The sequence below is a fragment of the Dendropsophus ebraccatus genome, chromosome 7 (genome assembly GCF_027789765.1).
Source record: "Dendropsophus ebraccatus isolate aDenEbr1 chromosome 7, aDenEbr1.pat, whole genome shotgun sequence".
Lineage (NCBI taxonomy): Eukaryota > Metazoa > Chordata > Amphibia > Anura > Hylidae > Dendropsophus > Dendropsophus ebraccatus.
In genome coordinates, this window is record NC_091460.1 from 1202991 (window position 1) to 1221133 (window position 18143).

The following is an 18143-nucleotide window of genomic DNA, read 5'->3' on the forward strand; positions in this document are numbered from 1 at the left end:
GGTGCTCCCGTACTGGCCCCGCAGGGCCTGGTTTCCGCTCGTGTCCAGCTTATCGAACGGGGACTTCTGGAAACTTCCCCTAGACCCGGATCTCCTACACCAAGGAGAAATATATCATCCCAATCTGCTGAATTTACATCTAACAGCATGGAATTTGAACAACAATTTCTAGAAGGTCAAGGTTTGTCTGCAGAGGTCATTCAGACTCTATTAGCTTCCAGAAAACCCTCCACTCTCAAAGTCTATTCTAGAGTATGGAACATATATAGCTCCTGGTGTGAGCGAAATAATATGGATATGAAACAAGTTCCATCTGTCCTTCAGTTCCTCCAGGAGGGCTTCCAAAAGGGTTTGAAGCTTAATACGCTCAAAGTTCATCTGACTGCCATCAACGCCCATCTAAATGGCATCTTCAATAGAGTACCGTTGATCTCTAGATTCTTCAGAGCAGTCTCCAAGCTAAGACCTACCTTCCATAGTCCTGTGCCATCATGGGATCTGTCAATCATCCTAAAGTGCCTCTCTGAAAGCCCTTTCGAGCCAATATCATCTGATCTGAAATGGTTATCATGGAAAACCTTGTTTCTGATAGCTATTACCTCCGCCAGGAGAGTGAGTGAGCTCCATGCTCTCTCCTGTAAAGAGCCTTATTTAAGATTGCTTCCAGACAAAGTCGTTCTCAGGACAATGCCAGGTTTCATGCCAAAAGTGCCATCCACAGTGAACTTAAATCAAGAAATCATCCTTCCTGTGGTGGATGAATCGCAAGATCCAGCTCTACACGTTCTGGATATTAAAAGGGCAATTTCTGCTTACCTCGAAACAACAGCCGGGATCAGAAAATCTGAAGCGCTATTTCTACAGTTCCAGGGTCCCAATAAGGGAAATAAGGCCAGCAAGTCAACATTGGCCAGATGGATTAAAGATCTTATCCAATATTGCTATTCTGCGGAAGGTCTGCAGTCACCAATCTCTGTGAGAGCCCACTCTACAAGATCCACTGCTACCTCATGGGCCGAGAGATACCATGTGCCCCTGGATCAAATCTGCAAAGCTGCAACCTGGTCTTCTGCATCCACATTTGTGAAGCATTATCGCCTGGATCTTTCAGCATCTGAGGGGTCAGCCTTTGGTCTGAGCGTACTTCAAGGAGCTATTACCTAACTATCCCTCCCATTATTTTTGTCATTGCTTTAAATGTCCCATTTGTGTGCTGCCGAGGACGATCAGGAAGTACTAAATTTACCTTGAAATTTGTATTTCCTTGAGTCCGAGGCAGCACAACTTACCCCCCCAATAAATTTATTGCTGCATACAATACAAGGGTCTGTGTCTTCCTTAGGCCTCTTATAGGGGATCACCAGGTGCAATGCATTAATCTTTATGTTTCTATTGCTAGATTAACCCTTCTGCTCCGGGTCAATGAGAATCCATTAACCCATTTGTGTGCTGCCTCGGACTCAAGGAAATACAAATTTCAAGGTAAATTTAGTACATATGGATACGGCCTGTGGTATATAGATATATGAGGTATATGGATACAGGCTGTGGTATATGGTATATATGGTATATGGATACGGCCTGTGGTATATGGTATATATGGTATATGGATACAGCCTGTGGTATATGGTATATGTGGTATATGGATACGGCCTGTGGTATATGGTATATATGGTATATGGATACAGCCTGTGGTATATGGTATATGTGGTATATGGATACAGCCTGTGGTATATGGTATATGGATACAGGCTGTGGTATATGGTATATATGGTATATGGATACGGCCTGTGGTATATGGTATATATGGTATATAGATACAGGCTGTGGTATATGGTATATATGGTATATGGATATGGCCTGTGGTATATGGTATATATGGTATATGGATACGGCCTGTGGTATATGGTATATATGGTATATGGATACAGCCTGTGGTATATGGTATATATGGTATATAGATACAGGCTGTGGTATATGGTATATATGGTTTATGGATACAGGCTGTGGTATATGGTATATGGATACGGCCTGTGGTATATGGTATATATGGTATATGGATACGGCCTGTGGTATATGGTATATATGGTATATGGATACAGCCTGTGGTATATGGTATATGTGGTATATGGATACAGCCTGTGGTATATGGTATATGGATACAGGCTGTGGTATATGGTATATATGGTATATGGATACGGCCTGTGGTATATGGTATATATGGTATATAGATACAGGCTGTGGTATATGGTATATGGTATATGGATACAGCCTGTGGTATATGGTATATGGATACGGCCTGTGGTATATGGTATACGGATACGGCCTGTGGTATATGGTATATATGGTATATGGATACAGGCTGTGGTATATGGTATATGGATACAGGCTGTGGTGTATGGTATATATGGTATATGGATACAGCCTGTGGTATATGGTATATATGGTATATAGATACAGGCTGTGGTATATGGTATATAGATACAGGCTGTGGTATATGGTATATATGGTATATGGATACAGCCTGTGGTATATGGTATATGGATATGGCCTGTGGTATATGGTATATAGATACAGGCTGTGGTATATGGTATATATGGTATATGGATACGGCCTGTGGTATATGGTATATATGGTATATGGATACAGCCTGTGGTATATGGTATATGGATACGGCCTGTAGTATATGGTATATGGATACAGCCTGTGGTATATGGTATATATGGTATATGGATACGGCCTGTGGTATATAGATATATGAGGTATATGGATACAGGCTGTGGTATATAGATATGGTATATGGATACAGGCTGTGGTATATAGATACATGTGGTATATACCCCGGGGAGCTGTGTGGGGTCGGGGTGCCTCCTGTGATACCGATAACAAGAAAAAATCATTAGAATTTTTGTCGCCTTAGGATGAAAATCTGATTTATATTCAGGTTCTGGTTAAGGATGAAGAAGAGACGACGGCCGATCAGCGAGAGTGTAAGGAGATAACGTCCCCGAGACCCTCCTCCTCCCATCATCATCCTCTGCTACTCCTCCTCCCATCCTCCTCCACTCTTCCCATCATCCTCCGCTCCTCCTCCTCCCATCCTCCTCCACTCCTCCCATCATTCTCTGCTACTCCTCCTCCCATCATCCTCCACTCCTCCTTCTCCCATCATCATCCACTCCTCTTATCCTCCTCCCCCCATCATCATCCTACTCCTCCTCCCATCATCCTCCGCTCCTCCTTCTCCCATCATCATCCACTCCTCCTATCCTCCTCCTCCCATCATCATCCTACCCCTCCTCCCATCATCCTCCTCTCCTCCCATCCTCCTCCCCCTCCTCTCATCCTCCTCCCATCATTCTCTGCTCCTCCCATCATCCTCTGCTACTCCTCCTCCCATCATCCTCCGCTCTTTCTCCTCCAATCCTCCTCCTCCCATCCTCCTCCACCCATCATCCTCCTCCACCCATCATCATCCTTCCCCTCCTCCCATCATCCTCCTCTCCTCCCATCCTCCTCCTCCCATCCTCCCCCTCCCATCATCCTCCCCCTCCTCCCATCATCCTCCTCTCTTCCCATCCTTCTCCCCCTCCTCTCATCCTCCTTCCATCATCCTCCGCTCCTCGCATCATCCTCTGTTACTCCTCCTCCCATCCTCTTCCTCCCCTCATCCTCCCATCATCCTTCCATCATCCTCCGCTCCTCCTCCTATCCTCCTCATCCCATCCCCCTCCACTCCTCCCATCATTCTCTGCTACTCCTCCTCCTATCCTCCTCTCATCCTCCTCCTCCCATCCTCCTCCACTCCTCCCATCATTCTCTGCTACTCCTCCTCCCATCCTCCTCCCATCCTCCTCCTCCCATCCTCCTCTCATCCTCCTCCTCCACTCCTCCCATCATTCTCTGCTACTACTCCTCCCATCATCCTCCGCTCCTCCTCCTCCCATCATCATCCACTCCTCCCATCCTCCTCCCATCATCCTCCTCTCCTCCCATCCTCCTCCCATCATTCTCCGCTCCTCCCATCATCCTCTGCTACTCCTCCTCCCATCATCCTCCGCTCCTCCTCCTCCTATCATCATCCACTCCTCCCATCCTCCTCTTATCATCATCCTACCCCTCCTCCCATCATCCTCCTCTCCTCCCATCCTCCTCCCCCTCCTCTCATCCTCCTCCCATCATTCTCCGCTCCTCCCATCATCCTCTGCTACTCCTCCTCCCATCATCCTCCGCTCCTCCTCATCCCATCATCATCCACTCCTCCCATCCTCCTCCCATCATCATCCTACCCCTCCTCCCATCATCCTCCTCTCCTCCCATCCTCCTCCTCCCATCCTCCCCCTCCCATCATCCTCCCCCTCCTCCCATCATCCTCCTCTCCTCCCATCCTTCTCCCCCTCCTCTCCTCCCATCCTTCTCCCCCTCCTCTCATCCTCCTCCTCCCATCATGCTCCCCTCCTTGCATCATCCTCTGCTACTCCTCCTCCCATCCTCTTCCTCCCCTCATCCTCCCATCCTCTTCCTCCCCTCATCCTCCCATCATCCTCGGCTCCTCCTCCTCCCATCCTCCTCCACTCCTCCCATCATTCTCTGCTACTCCTCCTCCCATCCTCCTCTCATCCTCCTCCTCCCATCCTCCTCTCATCCTCCTCATCCCATCCTCCTCCACTCCTCCCATCATTCTCTGCTACTCCTCCTCCCATCCTCCTCTCATCCTCCTCCTCCCATCCTCCTCTCATCCTCCTCATCCCATCCTCCTCTCATCCTCCTCATCCCATCCTCCTCCACTCCTCCCATCATTCTCTGCTAATCCTCCTCCCATCATCCTCCGCTCCTCCCATCATTCTCTGCTACTCCTTCTCCCATCATCCTCCGATACTCCCATCCTCCTCCCTTCCTCCTCCTCCCATGCTCCTCTGCTCCTCCTCCACCCATCATCCTCCGCTCTTCCTCCTCCTCCCATCATCCTCCTCTCCTCCCATCATCCTCCTCTCCTCACATCCTCCTCCTCCCATCATACTCCCCCTCCTCCCATCCTCCTCCTCTCCTCCCATCCTCCTCCCCCTCCTCCCATCCTCCTCCTCCTCCTCCCATCCTCCTCCTCCTCCCATCATCCTCTGCTACTCCTCCTCCCATCATCCTCCGTTCCTCCTCCTCCCATCCTCCTCCTCCTCCTCCCATCCTCCTCCTTCTCCCATCCTCCTCCTCCCATCATCATCCTACCCCTCCTCCCATCATCCTCCTCTCCTCCCATCCTCCTCCCCCTCCTCTCATCCTCCTCCCATCATTCTCCGCTCCTCTTATCATCCTCTGCTCCTCCTCCTCCCATCATCCTCCGCTCTTTCTCCTCCAATCCACCTCCTCCCATCCTCCTCATCCCATCCTCCTCCTCTTCCCATCATCATCCTCCCCCTCCTACCATCATCCTCCTCTCCTCCCATCCTCCTCCCCCTCCTCCCATCCTTCTCCCCCTCCTCTCATCCTCCTCCTCCCATCATCCTCCGCTCCTCGCATCATCCTCCGCTCCTCCTCCTCCCATCCTCCTCATCCCATCCTCCTCCACTCCTCCCATCATTCTCTGCTACTCATCCTCCTCCTCCCATCCTCCTCTCATCCTCCTCATTCCATCCTCCTCCACTCCTCCCATTATTCTCTGCTACTCCTCCTCCCATCCTCCTCTCATCCTCCTCCTCCCATCCTCCTCTCATCCTCCTCATCCCATCCTCCTCCACTCCTCCCATCATTCTCTGCTACTCCTCCTCCCATCATCCTCCGCTCCTTGTCCTCCTCCCATCATCCTCTTCCCTTCCTCCTCCTCCCATGCTTCTTGGCTCCCCCTCCACCCATCATCCTCCCCCTCCTCCCATCATCCTCCCATCCTCTTCCTCCTCCTCCCATCATCCTCCCCCTCCTCACATCTTCCTCCTCCTCCTCCCATCATCCTCCTCTCCTCCCATCCTCCTCCCCCTCCTCTCATCCTCCTCCTCCCATCATTCTCTGCTACTCCTTCTCCCATCATCTTCCGCTACTCCCATCCTCCTCCCTTCCTCCTCCTCCCATGCTCCTCTGCTCCTCCTCCTCCCATCCTCCGCTCTTCCTTCTCTACTCCCATCTTCCTCCTCCCATCCTCCTACTCCTCCCATCCTCCTCCTCCCATCATCCTCTGCTACTCCTCCTCCCATCATCCTCCGTTCCTCCTCCTCCCATCCTCCTTCTCCCTTCCTCCTCCTCCTCCCATCCACCTCCTCCTCCCATCCACCTCCTCCTCCCATCCTCTCCTCCTCCCATCCTCCTCCTCCTCCCATCCTCCTACTCCTCTTCCCATCCTCCTCCACCCATCATCCTCGCCCTCCTCCTATCATCCTCCGCTCCTCCCATCATCTTCCTCCTCCTCCCATCCTCCCCCTGCCATCATACTCCCCCTCCTCCCATCATCCTCTGCTACTCCTCCTCCCATCATCCTCCCCTCCTCCTTCTCCTCCCCTCCTCCTTCTCCCTTCCTCCTCCTCCCATCCTCCTCCCATCCTCCTCCTCCTCTTCCCATCCTCCTACTCCTCTTCCCATCCTCCTCCACCCATCATCCTCGCCCTCCTCCCATCATCCTCCGCTCCTCCCATCCTCTTCCTCCTCCTCCTCCTATCCTCTCCTCCCATCCTCCTCCCCCTCCTCTCATGCTCCTCCTCCCATCATCCTCTGCTACTCCTCCTCCCATCATCCTCCACTCCTTCTCCTCCCATCCTTCTCCCATCCTCCTACTCCTCCTTCCATCTTCCTCCTCCTCCCATCCTCCTCCCATCCTCCTCCTCCTCCTCCCATCCTCCTACTCCTCTTCCCATCCTCCTCCACCCATCATCCTCGCCCTCCTCCCATCATCCTCCGCTCCTCCCATCCTCTTCCTCCTCCTCCTCCTATCCTCTCCTCCCATCCTCCTCCCCCTCCTCTCATGCTCCTCCTCCCATCATCCTCTGCTACTCCTCCTCCCATCATCCTCCACTCCTTCTCCTCCCATCCTTCTCCCATCCTCCTACTCCTCCTTCCATCTTCCTCCTCCTCCTATCCTCCTACTACTCCCATCCTCCTAATACTCCCATCCTCCTCCTCCTCCTCCCATCCTCCTCCTCCTACTCCTCCTCCCATCCCCCTCCCATCCTCCTACTCCTCCTCCCATCCCCCTCCCATCCTCCTACTCCTCCTCCTCCCCCTCCTCCCATCATCCTCCGCTACTCCATTCCTCTTCCTCCTCCTCCCATCGTCCTCCTCCCATCATCCTCCCATCTTCCTCCTCCCATCCTCCTTCTCCTCCTCCTCCTCCCATCCTCCTCCTCCTCCCATCATCCTCTGCTACTCCTCCTCTCATCCTCCTCCTCCTCCCATCATCCTCTGCTACTCCTCCTCCCATCATCCTCCTCCTCCCATCCTCCTCCTCCCATCATTCTCCGCTCCTCCCATCCTCCTCCCTTCCTCCTCCTCTCATGCTCCTCGGCTCCTCCTCCACCCATCATCCTTCCCCTCCTCCCATCCTCTTCCTCCTCCTCCCATCATCGTCCTCCCATCCTGCTCTGCTCCTCTTCCTCCCATTCTCCTCCTCCTCCCATCCTTCTCCCATCCTCCTCCTCCCATTCTCCTCCTCCTCCTCCCATCCTTCTCCCATCCTCCTCCTGCTCCTCCTCTCATCCTCCACACATCCTCCTCCTCCCATCCTCCTCCTCCTAAACCTCCTCCCATCCTCCTCCTCCTATCCTCTCTGCTTCTTTTCTTCCTCCCATCCTCCTCTTCCCATCATCCTCCCATCCTCCTCCTCCCATCATCCTTTGCTCCTCCTCCTCCCATCCTCCTCATCCCATCCTCCTCCTCCCACCATCCTCCGCTCCTGCCATCATTCTCTGCTGCTACTCCTCCTCCTCCCATCATCCTCCGCTACTCCCATCCTCTTCCTCCTCCTCCCTTTGTCGTCCTCCTCCCATCCTGCTCTGCTCCTCTTCCTCCCATACTCCTCCCATCCTTCTCCTCATATCCTCTTCCCATCCTCCTCCTCCTCCCATCCCCCTCCTCCTACACCTCCTCCCATCCTCCTCCTCCTATCCTCCTCCCCCCATCCTCCTCCTCCCATCATCCTCCTCCTCCCATCATCCTCTGCTACTCCTCTTCCCATCATCCTTTGCTCCTCCTCCTCCCATCCTCCTCATCCCATCCTCCTCCTCCCACCTTCCTCCGCTTCTGCCATCATTCTCTGCTGCTACTCCTCCTCCTCCCATCATCCTCGGCTCCTCCTCCACCCATCATCCTCGGCTCCTCCTCCAACCATCATCCTCCCCCTCCTCCCATCATCCTGCGCTCCTGCCATCCTCTTCCTCCTCCTCCCATCATCCTCCCCATCCTCCCATCATCCTCCTCTCCTCCCATCCTCCTCCCATCATCCTCCACACAACATACTCCCCCTCCTCCCATTATCCTCCTCTCCTCCCATCCTCCTCCCCTCCCATCCTCCTCCCCCTCCTCTCATCCTCCTCCTCCCATCCTCCTCCCATCATCCTCTGCTACACCTCCTCCCATCATCCCCCTCCTCCTCCTCCTATCCTCCTCCGCTTCTTTTCTTCCTCCCATCCTCCTCCTCCCATCATCCTCCCCCCATCCTCCTCCTTCCATCATCCTCTGCTACTCCTCCTCCCATCATCCTTTGCTCCTCCTCCTCCCATCCTCCTCATCCCAACATCCTCCGCTCCTGCCATTATTCTCCGCTACTCCTCCTCCTCCCATTATCCTCCGCTCCGCCACCCATCATCCTCCCCTTCCTCCCATCATCCTCCTCTCCTCCCATCATCCTCCTCTCCTCCCATCCTCCTCCCCCTCCTCCCATCATCCTCCTCTCCTCCCATCCTCCTCCCCCTCCTCTCATCCTCCTCCTCCCATCATCCTCCCATCCTCCTACTCCTCCTCCCATCCTCCTACTCCTCCTCCCATCCTACTACTCCTCCTCCCATCCTACTACTCCTCCCATTCTCCTCCACCCATCATCCTCCCCCTCCTCCCATCATCCTCCGCTACTCCCATCCTCTTCCTCCTCCTCCTCCCATCATCCTCCTCCAATCCTCCTCCTCCCATCCTACTCCTCCTATCCTCTTCCCATCCTCCTCTTCCTCCCATCCTTCTATCCTCTTCCCATCCTACTCCTCCCACCCCCCTCCTCCTCGTCCTACACCTCCTCCCATCCTCCTCCCATCCTCCTCCTATCCTCCTCCCATCATCCTCCCCATCCTCCTCCCATCCTTCTCCCATCCTCTTCCTCCTCCTCCTCCCATCCTCCGCTTATCCTCCTCCCCCCATCCTCCTCCTCCTCCCATCCTCTTCCTCCTCCCATCCTCAGCCTCCCATCCCCCTCCTCCTCCTCCCATCTTCCTCCTCCTCCTCCCATCTTCCTCCTCTCATCCTACTCCTCCCATCCTCCTCCTCCTCCTCCTCCCATCCTCCTCCCCCTCCCATCCTCCTCCCCCCATCCTCCCATCCTCCTCCCATCCTCCTCCCCCCATCCTCCCATCCTCCTCCTCCCCCCATCCTCCTCCTCCCCTCCTCCTCCCATCCTCCTCCTCCCATCCTCCTCCTCCCATCCTCCTCCTCCCATCCTCCTCCTCCTCCCCCCATCCTCCTCCTCCTCCCATCTCCCTCCTCTTCCTCCCATCCTCCTCCTCCCCCCCATCCTCCTCCTCCTCCTCCCATCCTCCTCCTCCCCTCCTCCTCCTCCTCCTGATGACATGTAGCAGTGTATAATGGATTGTCTCCCTGTGTGTTCCCTACAGATGGAGGCAGTGACAGGAATCCACCAGAGAGGTGTCCCTGTCCTCTGTATTCCCAGGACTGTCCAGAGGGAAATGTCCCAGCAGACAATCAGCAGGTAGATGAGGCTGATGCTATAGCACTATATCTCTATAGCGCCCCCCGGTGCTGGTGGTTGTTGCTCCTGCACTCATAGATGTGATGAGGCTGATAGATACATGTTGCTGGTTTCTTATGTTGATGTGTTAGATTTTCCCTCCTGTCTGCTGGATTGTACTGAATTGTTCTATATGTCCCATCAGGGGGGAGATCAGGTGACTAATATTAAAGTGGAGGATGAAGCAGAAGAAGAGAGGGTGAGGGGCGATCCCCCGTGTATGAGTGAGGTGAAGGAGGAGGAGGCGCCGGCAGCTGCTATACCAGGTAGGGGAGGATGGAGTTACACAGGGATATAAGGGGGGGCTCCACCTTACAGCTACATTACAGTAACCCCCCCCCCCCCCTGTGTATATATGTATAGTGAGGGGGGGCAGGGATATAAGGGGGGGCTCCACCTTACAGCTACATTACAGTAACCCCCCCCCCTGTGTATATATGTATAGTGCACTATAGTGAGGGGGGGCACAGGGATATAAGGGGGGGCTCCACCTTACAGCTACATTACAGTAACACCCCCCCCCTGTGTATATATGTATAGTACAGTATAGTGAGGGGGGGCACAGGGATATAAGGGGGGGCTCCACCTTACAGCTACATTACAGTAACACCCCCCCCCCTGTATATATATATGTATAGTGCAGTATAGTGAGGGGGGGCAGGGATATAAGGGGGGGCTCCACCTTACAGCTACATTACAGTAACCCCCCCCCCATGTATATATGTATAGTGCAGTATAGTGAGGGGGGGGGGCAGGGATATAAGGGGGGGCTCCACCTTACAGCTACATTACAGTAACCCCCCCCCCCGTGTATATATGTATAGTGCAGTATAGTGAGGGGGGGCAGGGATATAAGGGGGGGCTCCACCTTACAGCTACATTACAGTAACACCCCCCCCCCCCTGTGTATATATGTATAGTGCAGTATAGTGAGGGGGGGCAGGGATATAAGGGGGGGCTCCACCTTACAGCTACATTACAGTAACACCCCCCCCCCTGTATATATATATGTATAGTGCAGTATAGTGAGGGGGGGCAGGGATATAAGGGGGGGCTCCACCTTACAGCTACATTACAGTAACACCCCCCCTGTGTATATATGTATAGTACAGTATAGTGAGGGGGGGCACAGGGATATAAGGGGGGGCTCCACCTTACAGCTACATTACAGTAACCCCCCCCCCCCCCCTGTGTATATATGTATAGTGCAGTATAGTGAGGGGGGGGCAGGGATATAAGGGGGGGCTCCACCTTACAGCTACATTACAGTACCCCCCCCCTGTATATATGTATAGTGCAGTATAGCGAGGGGGGGGGGTCACAGGGATATAAGGGGGGGCTCCACCTTACAGCTACATTACAGTAACCCCCCCCCCCCCTGTGTATATATGTATAGTACAGTATAGTGAGGGGGGGCAGGGATATAAGGGGGGGCTCCTCCTTACAGCTACATTACAGTAACCCCCCCCCGTGTATATATGTATAGTGCAGTATAGTGAGGGGGGGGGGATATAAGGGGGGGCTCCACCTTACAGCTACATTACAGTAACCCCCCCCCCCGTGTATATATGTATAGTGCAGTATAGTGAGGGGGGGCAGGGATATAAGGGGGGGCCCCACCTTACAGCTACATTACAGTAACCCCCCCCTGTGTATATATGTATAGTGCAGTATAGTGAGGGGGGGGGGCAGGGATATAAGGGGGGGCTCCACCTTACAGCTACATTACAGTAACACCCCCCCCCCCCTGTGTATATATGTATAGTGCAGTATAGTGAGGGGGGGGCACAGGGATATAAGGGGGGGCTCCACCTTACAGCTACATTACAGTAACACCCCCCCCCCCTGTGTATATATGTATAGTGCAGTATAGTGAGGGGGGGATATAAGGGGGGGCTCCACCTTACAGCTACATTACAGTAACACCCCCCCCCCCCCGTGTATATATGTATAGTGCAGTATAGTGAGGGGGGGGCAGGGATATAAGGGGGGGCTCCACCTTACAGCTACATTACAGTAACCCCCCCCCCCCCCTGTGTATATATGTATAGTGCAGTATAGTGATGGGGGGGCAGGGATATAAGGGGGGGCTCCACCTTACAGCTACATTACAGTAACACCCCCCCCTGTGTATATATGTATAGTGCAGTATAGTGAGGGGGGGGGGCACAGGGATATAAGGGGGGGCTCCACCTTACAGCTACATTACAGTAACCCCCCCCTGTGTATATATGTATAGTGCAGTATAGTGAGGGGGGGCAGGGATATAAGGGGGGGCTCCACCTTACAGCTACATTACAGTAACACCCCCCCCCCCCTGTGTATATATGTATAGTGCAGTATAGTGAGGGGGGGCACAGGGATATAAGGGGGGGCTCCACCTTACAGCTACATTACAGTAACCCCCCCCCTGTGTATATATGTATAGTGCAGTATAGTGAGGGGGGGGCAGGGATATAAGGGGGGGCTCCACCTTACAGCTACATTACAGTAACACCCCCCCCCTGTGTATATATGTATAGTGCAGTATAGTGAGGGGGGGGCAGGGATATAAGGGGGGGCTCCACCTTACAGCTACATTACAGTAACACCCCCCTGTGTATATATGTATAGTGCAGTATAGTGAGGGGGGCAGGGATATAAGGGGGGGCTCCACCTTACAGCTACATTACAGTAACACCCCCTCCCTGTGTATATATGTATAGTGCAGTATAGTGAGGGGGGGGCACAGGGATATAAGGGGGGGCTCCACCTTACAGCTACATTACAGTAACCCCCCCCTGTGTATATATGTATAGTGCAGTATAGTGAGGGGGGGCAGGGATATAAGGGGGGGCTCCACCTTACAGCTACATTACAGTAACCCCCCCCCCCTGTGTATATATGTATAGTGCAGTATAGTGAGGGGGGGCAGGGATATAAGGGGGGGCTCCACCTTACAGCTACATTACAGTAACACCCCCCCCCTGTGTATATATGTATAGTGCAGTATAGTGAGGGGGGGCACAGGGATATAAGGGGGGGGCCCCACCTTACAGCTACATTACAGTAACCCCCCCCCCCCTGTGTATATATGTATAGTGCAGTATAGTGAGGGGGGGGCACAGGGATATACGGGGGGGCTCCACCTTACAGCTACATTACAGTAACCCCCTCCCCCTGTGTATATATGTATAGTGCAGTATAGTGAGGGGGGGCAGGGATATAAGGGGGGGCTCCACCTTACAGCTACATTACAGTAACACCCCCCCTGTGTATATATGTATAGTGCAGTATAGTGAGGGGGGGCAGGGATATAAGGGGGGGCTCCACCTTACAGCTACATTACAGTAACACCCCCCCCCTGTGTATATATGTATAGTGCAGTATAGTGAGGGGGGGGCACAGGGATATAAGGGGGGCTCCACCTTACAGCTACATTACAGTAACACCCCCCACCCTGTGTATATATGTATAGTGCAGTATAGTGGGGGGGTCACAGGGATATAAGGGGGGCTCCACCTTACAGCTACATTACAGTAACCCCCCCTCCCCCTGTGTATATATGTATAGTGCAGTATAGTGAGGGGGGGGGCAGGGATATAAGGGGGGGGCTCCACCTTACAGCTACATTACAGTAACACCCCCACCCCCCCTGTGTATATATGTATAGTGCAGTATAGTGAGGGGGGGCAGGGATATAAGGGGGGGCTCCACCTTACAGCTACATTACAGTAACACCCCCCCCCCTGTGTATATATGTATAGTGCAGTATAGTGGGGGGGTCACAGGGATATAAGGGGGGCTCCACCTTACAGCTACATTACAGTACCCCCCCCCCTGTGTATATATGTATAGTGCAGTATAGTGAGGGGGGGGCAGGGATATAAGGGGGGGGCTCCACCTTACAGCTACATTACAGTAACACCCCCCCCCCCCCGTGTATATATGTATAGTGCACTATAGTGAGGGGGGGCACAGGGATATAAGGGGGGGGCTCCACCTTACAGCTACATTACAGTAACACCCCCCCCCCCCGTGTATATATGTATAGTGCAGTATAGTGAGGGGGGGGGCAGGGATATAAGGGGGGGCTCCACCTTACAGCTACATTACAGTAACACCCCCCCCCCTGTGTATATATGTATAGTGCAGTATAGTGAGGGGGGGCACAGGGATATAAGGGGGGGCTCCACCTTACAGCTACATTACAGTAACACCCCCCCCCTGTGTATATATGTATAGTGCAGTATAGTGAGGGGGTACAGGGATATAAGGGGGGGCTCCACCTTACAGCTACATTACAGTAACCCCCCCCTGTGTATATATGTATAGTGCAGTATAGTGAGGGGGGGGGGCAGGGATATAAGGGGGGGGCTCCACCTTACAGCTACATTACAGTAACACTCCCCCCCTGTGTATATATGTATAGTGCAGTATAGTGAGGGGGGCACAGGGATATAAGGGGGGGCTCCACCTTACAGCTACATTACAGTAACACTCCCCCCCCCCCCTGTGTATATATGTATAGTGCAGTATAGTGAGGGGGGGGCAGGGATATAAGGGGGGGCCCCACCTTACAGCTACATTACAGTAACACTCCCCCCCCCCCTGTGTATATATGTATAGTGCAGTATAGTGAGGGGGGGCACAGGGATATAAGGGGGGGCTCCACCTTACAGCTACATTACAGTAACACCCCCCCCCCCCATGTATATATGTATAGTGCAGTATAGTGAGGGGGGGGCAGGGATATAAGGGGGGGGCTCCACCTTACAGCTACATTACAGTAACCCCCCCCCCCTGTGTATATATGTATAGTGCAGTATAGTAAGGGGGGGGCAGGGATATAAGGGGGGGCTCCACCTTACAGCTACATTACAGTAACCCCCCCCCCCCTGTGTATATATGTATAGTGCAGTATAGTGAGGGGGGGCTCCACCTTACAGCTACATTACAGTAACCCCCCCCCCCCCCCTGTGTATATATGTATAGTGCAGTATAGTGAGGGGGGCACAGGAATATAAGGGGGGCTCCCCCATATAGGTATTGTCCTCTGTATTACAATGATATGTGACAGCTGAGTTGTGGCAGAGTTCCCCCCTATATTCGGGTAGCAGTCTTGTTATGCTGTCGTCTTGTTATTTCTACTTCTCATAAATCCACGTCTGCAAAATCTGCACAAGTTTTCAGCCAAACAAAAATGTTCTATGATCTGATATTTTATTTACACAGAAAAGAGAAATAAAAAAAACTAAATCCATTTACTTTTCACAGGAAACTCCGGTAACATCTCTGAGGAGAACATTGTGTTACTGCTGAATTATAAAGAAGAGGATGAAGGTGCGGAGCAGCGCTCCTCAGGAGAAGCCCTCCTCCCCCTTACTGTACATCCAGGACGTCACACTACAGATCTATCATATAATCCTCCTGACCATGAGGAACCTTCTCCTGACCAATCACACACTGCGACCACAGGGACGGAGCACAGAGGAGGGAAAATATTTTATTGTGCTGAATGCGGAAAAGAATTTACAAAAAGCTCAAACTTTTTTAGACACAGAAGGAGTCACACGGGAGAGACATATTCATGTTCAGAATGTGGAAAATGCTTTGCATATAAATCGGAGCTTGCTGTACATGAGAGAAGTCACACAGGAGAGAAGCCATATTCATGTTCAGAATGTAGAAAATGTTTTGCATATAAATCACAGCTTGTTATACATGACAGAAGTCACACAGGAGAGAAGCCATATTCATGTTCAGAGTGTGGAAAGTGTTTCCCAAGTAAATCGCATCTTGTGAAACATGAACGAATTCACACGGGAGAGAAGCCATATTTCTGTTCAGAATGTGGGAAATGTTTTGCCAATAAGTCAAATGTTGTTACACACGAGAGAACTCACACTGGAGAGAGGCCATATTCATGCTCAGACTGTGGTAAAAGCTTTACAAATAAAGCACAGCTTGTTATACATGAGAGAAGTCACACAGGAGAAAAGCCATATCCATGTTCAGAATGTGGGAAATGTTTTACTGATAAGTCAAGTCTTGTTAAACATGAAATAATTCACACAGGAGAGAAGCCGTATTCATGTTCAGAATGTGGGAAACATTTTACAAGAAAATTAGAACTGATTGTCCATGGGAGAATCCACACAGGAGAGAAGCCATATTCTTGTTCAGAATGTGGGAAATGCTTTGCAGATAAATCAGGCCTGGTTAAGCATGAGAGAAGTCACACAGGAAAGAAGTTGTTGTAATGGTTTATGTGGACATATCTTACATTGAATCTGGTGACAGATGAGCACAGACCACCCACCCATCTCTTCTGTGCATGCCCTCCCCCCGGCTTTTCTACTGGATACAATAGTATTTTGATGCCTGCAGTATATGATAATAAAGGAATTGGAATTGAATTAAAAAAAAAACAAAAAAAAAAACATTGTGTCTATTTTTCGTCTCCTGTCTGCGTTTCTGATCAGGTCGTGTTCACATCTGAGTATCGCACATTAGTAAGTAGAGACACTCACAGAGACAGCTAAGAGGGAGGACGCTGCAGCGACAGCCAGGATGAGGGGCACCTAGCATGAAACGGCTGTCACTGCTATAAGTGTCTGCACTTATATGTAGGGTGAGTGCCACACCTTTTCTCTACAAAGATTATTAGTATTTGTGAGAGCAGAACACGTGCAGAAGGCGTTCTGGAATAAAAGTGAAAAGACAGGGGGGGGGGGGCGCAAGTATCAATTAGCTGTAGTATTAAGGGAGGAGTGATAACTAATATTCTGGGGGAGTAATGACTATAGTATTTAGGGGTGGAGTAATAGCTGTAGTATTCAGGTGGAGTAATAACTAGTATTCAGGGGTGGAGTAATAACTGTAGTATTCAGGGGGAGTAATAACTGTAGTATTCAGGGGGAGTAATAACTAGTATTTTGGGGGAGTAATAACTAGTATTCAGTGGGAGTAATAACTGTAGTATTCAGGGGGAGTAATGACTAGTATTCTGGGGGAGTAATGACTATAGTATTCAGGGGTGGAGTAATAACTGTAGTATTCAAAGGGGGTAATAACTGTAGGATTCAAAGGGGAGTAATTACTAGTATTTAGGGGGAGGGGGGAGTAATAACTGTAGTATTCAGAGGAGGGGGGTAATAACTAGTATTCAGGGGAGGGGGGTAATAACTAGTATTCAGAGGGAGCAATAACTAGTATTCAGGGGAGGGGGGTTATAACTGTAGTATTCAGGGGGAGTAATAACTAGTATTCAGGGGGAGTAATAACTGTAGTATTCAGGGATAGTAATAACTAGTATTCAGGGGGAGGGGGGAGTAATAACTATAGTATTCAGGAGGAGTAATAACTGCAGTATTCAGGGGGGGGGTAATAACTGTAGTATTCAGGGGGAGAAGGGTAATAACTAGTATTCAGGGGGGGTAATAACTAGTATTTAGAGAGGAGGGGGGAGTAATAACTAGTATTCATGGTGGGTAATAACTAGTATTCAGGGGGAGTAATAACTAGTATTCAGGGGGAGTAATAACTAGTATTCAGGGGGAGTAATAACTGTAGTATTCAGGGGGAGTAATAACTGTAGTATTCAGGGGAGGGGGTAATAACTATAGTATTAAGGGGGGGAGTAATAACTGCAGTATTAAGGGAGAGTAATAACTAGTATTCAGGGGGGGTAATAACTGTAGTATTCAGGGGGAGTAATAACTGTAGTATTCTGGGGGAGTAATAACTAGTATTAAGGGGGAGTAATAACTAGTATTCAAGGGGAGTAATAACTAGTATTCAGGGGGGAGTTATAACTAGTATTCAGGGGGAATAATAACTACTATTCAGGGGGAGTAATAACTGTAGTATTGAGGGGGAGTAATAACTAGTATTCAGGGGGGATAATAACTAGTATTCAGGGGGAGTAATTAGTATTCAGGGGGAGTAATAACTGTAGTATTCAGGGGGAGTAATTAGTATTCAGGGGGAGTAATAACTGTAGTATTGAGGGGGAGTAATAACTAGTATTCAGGGGGAGTAATTAGTATTCAGGGGGAGTAATAACTACTATTCAGGGGGGAGTAATAAATGCAGTATTCAGGGGGAGTAATAACTAGTATTCAGGGGGAGTAATAACTAGTATTCAGGGGGAGTAATAACTAGTATACAGGGGTAGTAATAACTGTAGTATTCAGGGGGAGTAATAACTAGTATTCAGGGGGAGTAATAACTA

The 18143-nt window shown here is 51.2% G+C and overlaps 2 protein-coding genes across 4 annotated transcripts in view; one reads left to right on the forward strand and one right to left on the reverse strand.

Annotated features, from left to right (window-relative positions):
* The window catches only part of LOC138797178 (zinc finger protein 300-like), an 898668-nt gene extending 882354 nt beyond the window's left edge, over positions 1-16314 (forward strand). For 2 of the 3 annotated variants that reach the window (XM_069977012.1, XM_069977011.1), the window contains one exon: positions 15185-16314. In XM_069977012.1, coding sequence (XP_069833113.1) covers positions 15185-16170 — 986 coding nt within the window. In that variant the 3' untranslated portion in view covers positions 16171-16314. Of the gene's footprint in view, positions 1-2920; positions 2991-9794; positions 9890-15184 lie in introns of all 3 variants that reach the window. The other variant, XR_011363898.1, reaches the window with a different exon arrangement.
* The window catches only part of LOC138797158 (zinc finger protein ZFP2-like), a 427215-nt gene that overhangs the window by 225668 nt on the left and 183404 nt on the right, over positions 1-18143 (reverse strand). The gene's annotated exons all lie outside the window — the stretch shown is intronic.